Source organism: Bombina bombina, chromosome 7 (genome assembly GCF_027579735.1).
Source record: "Bombina bombina isolate aBomBom1 chromosome 7, aBomBom1.pri, whole genome shotgun sequence".
In the NCBI taxonomy this organism is placed as follows: Eukaryota; Metazoa; Chordata; class Amphibia; order Anura; family Bombinatoridae; genus Bombina; species Bombina bombina.
In genome coordinates this window covers 281,566,656-281,579,783 of record NC_069505.1, presented here as the reverse complement: position 1 = coordinate 281,579,783, position 13,128 = coordinate 281,566,656, and the positions used below count along the sequence as shown (strand labels likewise).

Below are 13,128 nucleotides of genomic sequence, written 5' to 3'. Positions count from 1 at the left end.
TATCTTAATGGGTCATCATAAAATGACATGCTCTAATTTGTTAGAGCTAAAGGGTTAAACACGCAGAAGCACTGATGTAGAGTAATGTTTGTGCCAAGCGGAAACAGTCGCTGATCGCACGACTCAGCTGCGTAACTTGCCCTTGCTGATTGGATCAGCGGCAGTTTCCACTCGGGACCAGACATGCTCTGGAGGTTGCAAATGGTACTTCTATTATGTGTTTGACCATTTTGCGGGGGTTAAGCGCACAGTAGTGCAGGACCACTAGTCTTTAAATGACATGCTCTAATGAATTAGACTATTATGGCCATTTAAGGGTGGTGCAGTAAGTAAAAAATTGTTTGATAATATGCACAGCATCTAATCTAGCAACAAAAGACAAAAACCCCAGAGGATCAAAAAATAAATTCATATTTAATTAATACAATCGGCTGTAGAACAAAAAAAATCAGTTTGGTCACAGCTGTGGTTCCACGATTATCTCCAGGCCATTCCCTTCAGTTCAATCAGCCTGTTAGCTGGCTGCTAAATTAGAGATATTGGTCCGTTACCCCTTCCACATCAGCTGCGATGGTGTCATTCCCGGTTATTCAGCATTAGCTGCACAACGAAAGCCAAGATTGGAGGATGAGCTGTCTGGAGTGTTCTGACTACGAGCAGCACAGCGATACCTGTAGCAGTATGACTGAAATAAAACAGTGAGAGCTGAAGTAGCGTCAAGTACGGAGAGATGGTCTCAGGTACAGAATGAGAGAGATGTAGGTCTGAATAGTGTCTGGAGAGGAACAGGGCTAGACCTCCTTAAAGGGACACTAAACCCATTTTTTTTTTTCTTTTATGATTCAGATAGAGCAGCAATTTTATGCAACTTTACTCCTATTATCAAATTTTCATTGTTCTCTTGGTATCTTTATTTTAAAAAGCAGGTTTCTAAGCATAGGAGTTGGCCCACTTTTGGTTCAGCACCCTAGATAGCATTTCCTTATCGGTGGGTACATTTAGCCACCAAAAAGTTGGCCGGCTCCTAAGATTTACATTACTGCTTTTAAAATAAAGATTGCAAGAGAACAAAGAAAATTTGATAATAGGAGTAAATTAGAAAGTTGCTTAAAATTGCATGCTCTATCTGAATCATGAAAGAAAAAATTTTGGGGTTAGTATCCCTTATAAAGCCAAGCTGTAGGTGTAAATAGTGAAAGTGCTTGTTAAGAGGGCAACTAAAAAGTGCCTTGCAGGTCTAGAGAGAATAATTACTGGAAGTAGAAACTCGAAAAATTAGAATATTGTGCAAAAGTTCATTTATTTCACTAATGCAACTTATAAAGGTGAAGCTAATATATGAGATAGACTCATTACATGCAAAGCAAGATAGTTCAAGCCGTGATTTGTCATAATTGTGATGATTATGGCTTACAGCTCATGAAAACCCCAAATCCACAATCTCAGAAAATTAGAATATTGTGAAAAGTGCAATATTCTAGAATATTACATGCAATCAATAAAACAAGGATTGTACATACCTGTAGAACAATATCGGACCTCTGAAAAGTATAAGCATGCATACTGTATGTACTCAGTACTTGGTTTGGGCCCCTTTTGCAGCAATTACTGCCTCAATGCGGCGTGGCATGGAAGCTATCAGCCTGTGGCACTGCTGAGGTGTTATGGAAGACCAGGGTGCTTTAATAGCGGCCTTCAGCTCATCTGCATTGTTCGGTCTTATGTCTCTCATCTTTATCTTGGCAATGCCCGATAGATTCTCTATGGGGTTCAGGTCAGGCGAGTTTGCTGGCCAATCAAGCACAGTAATCCCACGGCCATTGAACCAGGTTTTGGTGCTTTTGGCAGTGTGGGTAGGTGCCAAGTCCTGCTGGAAAATGAAGTTAGCATCCCCATAGAGCTTGTCTGCGGAAGGAAGCATGAAGTGCTCCAAAATCTACTGGTAGACGGCTGCGTTGACCCTGGACTTAATGAAGCACAGTGGACCAACACCAGCAGATGACATGGCTCCCCAAATCAACACAGACTGTGGAAACTTCACACTGGACTTCAAGCATCTTGCAGTGTGTGCCTCTCCATTGTTCCTCCATACTCTGGGTCCTTGGTTTCCAAATGAGATACAAAATTTGCTCTCATCAGAAAAGAGGACTTTGGACCACTGAGCAACAGACCAGGTCTGTTTTTCTTTAGCCCAGGTAAGACACTTCTGACGTTGTTTGTTGTTCAGGAGTGGCTTGACAAGAGGAATATGACATTTGAAGCCAATGTCCAGGATCCGTCTGTGTGTGGTGGCTCTTGTGAAAGTCCTCAACACTTTTGAATGGCCTTATCCTCACAATCCTCTCCAGGCTGCGGTTATCCCTGCTGCTTGTGCACCTTTTTCTTCCACACTTTTCCCTTCCACATAACTTTCTATTAATGTGCTTTGATACAGCACTTTGGGAACATCCAACTTCTTTTGCAATTACCTTTTGAGGCTTTCCCTCCTTATGGACGGTGTCAATGATGGTTTTCTGCACAACTGTCAGATCAGCAGTCTTTCCCATGATTGTGATTGCTACTGAACCAGACTGAGAGACCGTTTAAAGGCTCAGGAACCCTTTGCAAGTGTTATGGCTAATTAGCCGATTAGAGTGGGACACTTTGAGCCTAGAATATTGCACTTTTCACAATATTCTAATTTTCTGAGATTGTGGATTTGGGGTTTTCATGAGCTGTAAGCCATAATCATCACAATTATGACAAATCACGGCTTGAACTATCTTGCTTTGCAGGTAATGAGTCTATCTCATATATTAGTTTCACCTTTTAAGTTGCATTAGTGAAATAAATTAACTTTGCACAATATTCTAATTTTTCGAGTTTCACCTGTAAGTCTAGTTCGAGAGTGTTGAACAAGATGGAGGTCTAAATACAGGAGCAAGAGAGTAAAAGAAATCTAAAGCCTGGCAGAAAAAAGGCCACAATTAGAAAACAGTGATGGAGCTACAGAGACCAAAAGTTCCAAAGTAAGAAATATACTGGAGTAGAGAGATAACAGGATATATAGGAGAATGCGACTAGAGACAGGTCTAAACATATTCTGGTGCCGTTGTAAACATAGGTGCATAAAGAAAACAAGCTGATGGTGTAATGTGAGGAAAGTGTATTGTCAAAAAAAAAAAAAAAAGTCCCAGTAGGAAGACGAAACAGATGGGAAAGAGTTATTATTATCAGGTATTTGTAGAGCGCCAACAGATTCCGCAGCGCTAGGCTACAAATGAATCATACATGAAATTAAAGGGATATAAAACAGTTTGTTTCATTGTAATAAAAAAGCGACACTGAGAATTGAACTTCTTATTTAGCAATAAAACAAGTAAATTGTTTTCTGCTTTTAACACAATCTGTTTCTTTTTACATTTGATTTCCCATATTTATTTTGTACTAAAGGAGCACTGTTTTATATCCCTTTAAATAGCAAAATTTGTTAGTAATAGTGGTGCAGAATTAAAAGGGACAGTCTACTCCAAAATGTTTATTGTTTAAAAAAAAAAGATAGTTAACACCTTTACTACCCATTCCCTAGCTTTGTAAAGCCAACATTGTTCTAGTAATATACTTTAATTACCTCTTTCTGCATGTTTCTAAGCTCCTGCAGGCCGTCTTTATCTTAAGGCGTTTTTATAGCTTTTCACAGCTAGTCAGTAATAGTTCATGTGTGCCATATAGATAACAATGTGCTCACACCCATGGAGTTATTCTTCAGTCAGCACTAATTTTTTAAAATGCAAGTATGTAAATAGCACTGAGATAGGGGGGGCAGTATGCACAAGCTTAGATACAAGGTAATCACAGAGGTAAAAAGTATATTAATATAACTGAGATAAGGGGCAGTCTGCAGAGGCTTAGATACAAGGTAATCACAGAGGTAACAAGTATATTAATATAACAGTGTTGGTTATGCAAAACTGGGGAATGGGTAATAAAGGGATTATCTTTTAAGCAAAATATTTTTGGAGTAGACTGTCCCTTTAACCAGGCTCAGCACCAAGACTCTTCCAATTTTCATATTTTTAAGATTTTGTTCACTGGATTCATTCTTGGCCACTACAGCCCGCAGGCTGTATCCAACCCTCCACGTTTTGTGTGGTCCTCAGCCCCACTGAGCAGAAAACAGTAATCTGCTGGCAAAAAAAGCATTTCTTCACTAATTAGGTTGTTGAGTATGTGAATTTGTACATTTGTGTAATAGGAAAGTGAATAAATGTAACTGTATATGTCATTTTTAACTAAAGTATGGTTAGAAACTAATGTTATTCTGAAGTGAAATCTTTCTATTAAGCTTAAAAGGGACACTGAACCCACATTTTTTCTTTCATGATTCAGATAGAGCATGCAATTTTAAGCAACTTTCTAATTTACTCATATTAACAAATTTTCTTTGTTCTCTTGCTATCTTTATTTGAAAAGCAAGAATGTAAGTTTAGAAGCCGGCCCATTTTTGTTCACAACCTGGGTTATGCTTGCTGATTGATGCTAAATGCACTCACCAATAAACAAGTGCTATCCAGTGTACTGAACCAAAAATTGTCTGTCTCCTTAGCTTAGATGCCTTCTTTTTCAAATAAAGATAGCAAGAGAACAAAGAAACTGATAATAGGAGTAAATTAGAAAGTATAAATTATGCTTACCTGATAATTTCCTTTTCTACCATGGGAGAGTGTCCACAGTCACATTCATTACTTATGGGAAATAAGAACCTGGCCACCAGGAGGAGGCAAAGACCCACCAGCCAAAAGCTTAAATACTCTTCCCACTTCCCCTATCCCCCAGTCATTCAGCCGAGGAACAAGGAAAAGTGGAAGAAGCATCAAGGTGAAAATGTGCCAGAAGATAAAACGACAACATTGCCTCAAAAACGGGCATAATTTATGTTTTTCTTCCTAATGGGAAAGAGTCCACAGCCGCATTCATTACTTATGGGAAATTTATACCTAAGCCAAAGAGGACACAGAATGCCAAGACGGGAGGGTAAAAGGCACCCACGAAAAAAAAAAAACTCTCTTGGAAAACAAAGTCCCGTTTCGTCCGAAAACCGGGAACACCCTCATTGAAAGAAAAAACGACCCCGTGGACATAAAACCAGCGACAGTCCAAAGTACCTGGACACTTACCACCAGTAGATGCAACCAAGACACAGGCCCTGAGGACCCCACTCTCAGGGGCAACAACCCAGTTACAGCCCCTTAAACTGACAAGGGAACCCCGACTAACAATTCCCAGAGGGAAAACCAGACAAGAAAGAAAGACCAACTCAGGCCTAGAAGAAGACAACCAAGGTCCGCTCACCAGACTCACCTGAACATATGGCAGGGTAGAAAAAGACAGCAGCAGAAAACAGGAAATGACCAGAGAGAACAGAGGATCCCAAGGACCGGCAGATGCAGAAAACGCTACACAGTGTGGACGAGCGTCACCACCGATCAGGATCGCGAAGGGAACATCCCTTACCACAGTCAAGACCCACACCCAGTCCACAACAGACTGAGGATGCCTCACAAGCTAGGAAGGACTTCCGCAGCCGAAGAACGATCGAGAAAAAACGGCCATGCTAAAAGCATGAGAGGACGCACAGCCACTGCCGAAGAAACACAAAACATCACGCTCCTTCTCATCCCAGACAGTGTAGACCAACACAACAAAGCTAGAGGCCGCAGAGCAGCTGAAACTCATCCGAGAACCAATCTTCTCGACAACCGAAGAATCCCTAAGGATCCCACTCCCCCAGAGGGAGCAAGAGACTCCTCTTTAAAGGAGCTTTGCCTGGGTTCAAACCCACAACCTTCTGATTCGGGAGCAGTGGAGCTAACCACTAAGCCACATATCCCTTGGGTACCACCCAAAGGGAGGGAGAAAAACAACCAGATACGCGTCGAAGAAAAAGCGACCAGAACCCAGAGATAAGTCCCACAAACCAGAGAACACGCCGACAAGGCAACATAAACGTATGTAAACAACCTTGATCTTAAAGGGACAGTCTAGGCCAAAATAAACTTTCATGATTCAGATAGAGCATGTAATTTTAAACAATTTTCCAATTTACTTTTATCACCAATTTTGCTTTGTTCTCTTGGTATTCTTAGTTGAAAGCTTAACCTAGGAGGTTCATATGCTAATTTCTTAGACCTTGAAGCCCACCTCTTTCAGATTGCATTTTAACAGTTTTTCACCACTAGAGGGTGTTAGTTCACATATTTCATATAGATAACACTGTGCTCGTGCATGTGAATTAATCTGGGAGCAGGCACTGATTGGCTAGACTGCAAGTCAGTCAAAAGAACTGAAAAAAGGGGCAGTTTGCAGAGGCTTAGATACAAGATAATCACAGAGGTTAAAAGTATATTATTATAACTGTGTTGGTTATGCAAAACTGGGGAATGGGTAATAAAGGGTTTATCTATCTTTTAAAACAATACAAATTCTGGTGTAGACTGTCCCTTTAAGGACCATAAGATGGCTAGATCTAAGTCGAGCATCCAAGCTGACAGAATGGATCCTCAGAAAAAATCCACTTAGGACCAACGACCCTTCTTTTTAGGGGAACCAGAATCCCCCCCATGAAAGGACCGAGAGGACGTGTGCCCAAGACACCTAAACCATCTACCGATGAGTGTACAGGCACTGAACGTTCCAAAGGACAGAGTGGCGGCAGACCCATAGGAGAAAGTCAAGACAGACCATCCAGAGCCCAACACAAAAAAAGCTCTATGAGAGACAGGCTCTCAAGCCCCCACAATAACGGCATGTGCCAAGTAAAGGTCCGCAAATGCGGGGGGAAAAAAAAGGAAAAGGACAGTCTAGAGTCAAATCCTAGACCTAATGAGGACAATAAAACCCCTAAAAAAAGAAGGCCCAGAAGCCCGTCCCCGGGTACCTAATCCGCCAACAATTCCAAACTCCCCAAGGAGAACAATAGAAACCAGCCTGACCCAACCCCTAACACCCAAGGAGATAGCAGGGACTTAAAGGGACACTCAATCAAAATTAAACTTTCATTATTCAGATAGAGCATGCTATTTTAAAAAACTTTCCAATTTACTTCAATTAACAAAATGTGCACAGTCTTTTTATATTTAAACGTTTTGAGTCACCAGCTCCTACTGAGCATGTGCAAGGATAAGTGTTGTGCTAGATAAGTGTGTATGCATTTGTGATTGGCTGATGACTGTCACATGGTACAGGGGGAGTGGAAAAAGACATAACTTTTAAAATTGTCAGAAAAAAAAATCTACTACTCCATTTGAAGTTCAGACTAAGTGCTATTGCATTGTCTTGTTATCTTGCATTTGTTGATTATGCAAATCTACTGTGTTGACTGGTCCTTTAAGGAGAGAAGCCGACACTTGGACGGACTGAACCCTAGACTCCCCTCCCAGACCTACGATGAGATCCGAGAGAAGGGGTCAGATTCCAGTAGTCAGGACCTGGGGCCACACGCCCAAAACCTGCCCAAAAAGCTGGCAGACTAACCCGTCAAGGAAAAGAAAGACCTCAAACAGCAAGCACAGAAGAACCCAGGATATATACTGCGATAAAACACGCATCCCGAGTCCAAGAAGAAAAAAACCCCGGACCAACAGTCAGAAGGCACGGGATACCAAAGACCGAGCACACCTCGGTTACTGACCCCTAAGGGACGGCAGAAACAACCGAAACACCAGTGGCAACCCCGGAGAACCCAGGGTGAGCAGCAACCTCCAAGATCCCATTAGAGCATCAAAAGCTCCCAGAAGCAGAGGTAGTAGCAACTAGCCATCTCAGCAGGACCAGATCTATACTAGCCACCCAACGGCACCTAGTCTCTAGGAGAAGCACCAAGGGCAGCCCAAAAGGGCCAAAACCGCACAAAGCAGCAAGGACCGCACCCCTCAGGCCGGGGATGCGAAGGGACGCAGTGGGACCACACCGGCCCATGTCACTGGAGCCGACTGACACGGGCAGCCCAAGCGCTCCTTACATCCAGACCCGAAGGTCGCGAGGAAAAGTGTAGTTTATGAAAACAAACAACAAAATCAAGTAAACCAGTAGGTCCCGCCAAACCAGCCAGGTGCAACATGCGTCCCTAACAATTAACAGTGCACACACTAACTCCGGATGAAAGCCCAGGAACGACTTCCTTGTAAGAACTAAAACCAAGCAATCCCAGAATTCCTGTAGGAGAAGAATGTAAAGTAAATAAATCCAACTCGGATAAAATAAACAAGTGCACCCGAAGGCATCCGCCCAGAAGGAACTATGTCTCCGCAGGACCTGCCAAACAGAGACCGGAACCCTCAGAAAAAAGGCTGGGAAAGCTCAAAAGTAGACAGACCGGAGATAAGATTATCCCCATTAATCTATACCGAAGAACTGTGCGAGAACTGAGAAGTCCCCGGACGGTAAAGTAAAGGATCCCCCAATAGATCAAAAAGATGTCGTAGTAGGACACGCAGACACACAATCCTATAACGAAAAGAACAACAAGGGGGCACAATTACCCCTGGGGGGAACACTATAGTGCTATTCACGGTCTGAACACCCGGGATAGGCAGGCAGGCACATAATTGCAAGGAAACCTCGGGGTGTTGCAGACGAATCAGAGCCAATAAAATATTAAAATGTCCCGCCATCTCCGGGGAAACAATTCACCTTGCACAAAGTCAGGGGCACCTGCGAAAACAAAAGGAGCGTGCGATTGGGAAGGCGCCTCCTGAGAAACAGAGCTCCCGGAGGCTGATGGCTCAGCAGACTCAAGGTCCCCAGAGCCCGAGGGACCCGGCAAACCATGCAGGCACGAGAGACAAGACTGGTAGACTTGCGACAATGGGGCCAAACGACAATCCTCATAATCTGATAAGACAATAGTCCCGGCATTAGAATCCTCCATGGCTAGGTCTAATATAAATGCACAATTTTGGAAAAATTCAACTGGCACCTGACACACAATGGCTGGGGCACTCATCACCTCCTATGACCAGACCTCAGCGGAGCAGACTCTTTCCTCCGCGTCGCCACTCGGTCAGGAATGCGGAAGGGGAAGAAACCTTGCCCAAGCGTAAACACGCACAGTCAGCAGAAGCCCTGCGAAATCCAAAAAGTGTGCCACTGAAAGGCGGCAAAACTAGGCCCAATAAAAGGATAAGCAAGTCTAAACCAACAGGCAAATACTCATAACCCGAAGGTTTTTAGTCCTAGCGAGGTCCATACTATACTGTCATAATAAATCACATTACAGACAATGTAATAAAATTAAACAATCTTACCGGAATCTATGCTGTGGAACAGGAACACGGCCCTTCTAGTGTGACGAATAGTAGCAGTGCCTCTGTCATGAACTCAAGAAAAGACAGCAGGTAGCGAAGCGAAGTTAGACAACTCAAAGTGCTGAAAAGGAGCTGTTATAACAAGTCGGGATGGTGTCGCAGGGGACGCTCCCACTGCATCTACGGACTCTAACTTTCGCCCAGGCCCTCCATGAGAGGCAAACAGGACTACTTAAAACTCATGTCCCATGTCGAAGGGTAGTACCCTCCATAAGAGACATATTAACAATAAATAAAAGTATAACAAATAGAAAAATAAGAAAAAACTTCTGACACTTCTCTGCCAACCTCCTGGGACGAAAGGCAAAGAATGACTGTGGGATAGGGGAAGTGGGAGGAGTATATAAGCCTTTGGCTAGTGAGTCTTTGCCTCCTCCTGGTGGCCAGGTTTTTATTTCCCATAAGTAATAAATGCGACTGTGGACTCTTTCCCATTAGGAAGAAAATTGCATGCTCTATCTGAATCATGAAAGAAAAAAAATTAGGTTTAGTATCCCTTTAATGTAAAATGTCCCCCAGCTAATCCTGCCATTATTGACCGTCACTCCATAAAAAAGAAATTTGGGTGCCCCATTCCAGCTGAAACATTACTGAGTTCCATATAATTCCCTTTTTAATAGCAGAAGATTTATAGTAGAAATAAGTATTTAATAAAGGAAAATTAATAATTGTTTGAGGTCTCTTGTGAATTATTATTATTTCTCTTGCGTGTAAATCCGCCCCCTCTAGCCCCCCTCCCCTGGACTGCTTTCATATTGTAGAACACTATATTATCCAGCTCAACCACCTCTCACCGTTATGAGAATCTTCTGGCCTGATTGATTACAGGCAGCTTTAACTCTAATAACAAAAAGCCGCCCACTATGAGGAGACCCTAGTATGAGAACAAATACATGTACAAATGGAATTCACACTATATCAAAAATGTTAGGAAAAGCTAAAATGTCTTTAACATGACAAAAAGGCAACAAAAACATCACAGCAGGCGCCAAGACCATTTTATCTAGAAATGTAGTGCAATCTCCTATTAGGGTGGACAGCACATAAACAATATAACCGCCTCAGACAAGCTCAGGCCTCATGTAGTCATTTATCTGAGTCGGGATTTGAGCATAAAGCTGTAGAAAAAGGTTATTATGAGAAAAAAATATCTATAGAATCTGTAAGTCTGTGGATCTAGCTGAAGATCATAGATATTCAACCTTCAAACAGTAATCCTACAACTTTCTAAAGCAGGGATGTGGATCCTTGGCACTCCTGATGTTTCAGAACTACATTAACCAAGTGCCATTAGACACTCTGAAGTCCGATTGAGCATCATGGGAACTGTAGTTCTGAAACATCTGGAGGGACAAAGTTCCCCATCCCTGGTCTAAAGACTAAGGTGGAGACATACAGATAGCATTTTAAGGAGCTGCCATTTCCCAGAATATGTTTTACAGTTTGTTGGTTGGTCATTCATCAGCTGTTAGTAGCTTCTTACTGACAGGAAAAACAAGTGAAGTGTGTGTGTTACATTACTCCACTGTGTAGCTGGGGTTCCAACTTCAGTGACGCCCTATAAAACAAATGCAACAGTTCAGCTAATGTGGACAACCTACCCTTTACTTACCTTGTGGCACATATATGATCCTCCTTTCTTTACTTTGTCCGTTCCAGTAGAAGGTCCTTTCTGCAGAGAGACAATTGTTAGAGGGACAGTCAACATCAGAATTTTTGTTGTTTAAAAAGATAGATAATCCCTTTATTACACATTCCCCAGTTTTGCATAACCAACACTTATATAAATACACTTTTTACCTCTGTGATTACTTTGTATCTAAGCCTCTGCAAACTGCCCCCTTATTTCAGTTCTTTTGACCGCCTTGCATTTTAGCCAATCAGTGCTCACTCCAGGGTAACTTCACGTGCATGAGCTCAATGTTATCTATATGAAACACATGAACTAATGTTCTCTAGTGGTCAAAATGCATTCAGATTAGAGGCAGTCTTCAAGAACTAAGAAATTAGAATATGAACCTCCTAGGTTTAGCTTTCAACTAAGAATACCAAGAGAACAAAGCAAAAATTGGTGATAAAAGTACATTGGAAAGTTGTTTAAAATTACATTCCCTATTTAAATCATGAAAGTTTTTTGGGGATTTGACTGTCCCTTTAATGTAGCTAAGTGTTCTGAGAAACTACAATCAATCTTTAAAGGGATAGTAAACCCAAATATTTTCTTTCATGGTTCAGATAGAGCATGCAATTTTAAGAAAATTTACTCCTATTATCATTTTTTCTTTGTTCTCTTGGTATCTTTATTTGAAAAAGCAGGAATGAAAGCTTTGGAGACAGCATATTTTTGGTTCAGTACCCTGGATAGGGCTTGCTGATTGGTGGCTACATTTAGCCATTCAATCAGCAAGCGCAACCCAGGTTCTCAACCTAAAATGGGCCTACTCCAAAGCATTTATTCCTGCTTTTTCAAATAAAGATACCAAGAGAATGAAGAAAAAATAATAGGAGTAAACTAGAAAGTTGCTTAAAATTGCTGCTCTATCTGAATCATAAAGAAAATATTTGGGTTTACTATCCCTTTAATCACAGAAGCCAGGAAAATAGATATAGAAGAACAGGATCCTTGTAAAATGCAAACGCCTTATAAATATCCAACTTTTAACTCCACCCATCAAAAATATATATTTTTATATATATACTAGATTATTATATTCTATAAGGGAAGGGAGTTTTATTTCAGAATATTCATGTTTTATAAGGTTTGATTGGGAACTTAACACTGACATTGTAAGTTTTTATTGCCAGTGAATTCCCTATTTTTTTGTAAAAATGAATGTGTCAGTCAGTGCACATGATGTGGGTGTAATGTGCGCACACATAGTATGACTTCCACATATGTGTACACGTTACAGGTAATAGGGCATCACTTCAGATTCTCGCTGTCTTCCAGGCTAAAAAAACTATATAGATCAATATTTGGGACTCCATTTCCCAAAATCCTCTGCTGCCAAAAGCTTCTACTGAGCATGTCTTAACTGATATTTTTCAGTCTGAATATATCGGCAACCACTGAAATTTTATTTTTCACCAGAAAAGCATATACTAGACAATAACATTTATCTGCAAGCCAAATTTCATAAAGATTTGTGCAGCATTTTTATTTACAGTTGGCTGTTTTTAATGTCATCAATTAGAGAAAAGTACCTTCCCCCCCAAACTTAACACCAAAATTCATCAACTAATTAACTTCAACTTTTCAGCATTTCCCGTCACTGCCAAATTTCAAAGACAATTTGTTCACACAATCCAAAGTTACAAGCACCTGAAAAACAAGGTTTATAGGGCAACTGTGGTGCAAAAATGAAATGCCAATTAGAGCCCATAATTTTTGTATAATTCCCCATAGAACTCGCAAAGGGGTTAAACACATTAGTAAAGTTCTGCTTGGAGCCGCAAACAATTATCTGCTGCTCCTTAGTGATACTTTAATGTGTTCAGCCCCATTGCAGGGTTAAACCTATAGAGTTTGTTGGTGATTATTACGAGAATTACATGCTGTGACAAATTAGAGGATATACGTTTTCCACTACTATGACACTAAAGTCAAAATTAAACTTTCATAATTCAGATAGAGTATGGAAAAAAAAATTCTCATTTATTTTCATTATCAAAACGTGCACAATCTTTTTAAATACACGCTTACACGCTATGTATGGCGCCAGCTCCTACTGAGTATATGGCAAGAGTTTACAGTAAATGTGTTTTGTGATTGGCTGATAGCTGT

General features: G+C 41.2%; 1 protein-coding gene across 1 annotated transcript in view; it reads right to left on the bottom strand.

Moving 5' to 3' along the window:
• Positions 1–395: 395 nt before the first annotated feature.
• Positions 396–13,128, bottom strand: part of SUMF1 (sulfatase modifying factor 1) — a 43,003-nt gene continuing 30,270 nt past the window's right edge. The window contains exons 8-9 of the mRNA XM_053720785.1: positions 10,957–11,016; positions 396–685 (exon numbers count right to left, since the gene is read on the bottom strand). Coding sequence (XP_053576760.1) covers positions 587–685; positions 10,957–11,016 — 159 coding nt within the window. The 3' untranslated portion in view covers positions 396–586. The remainder of the gene's footprint in view (positions 686–10,956; positions 11,017–13,128) is intronic.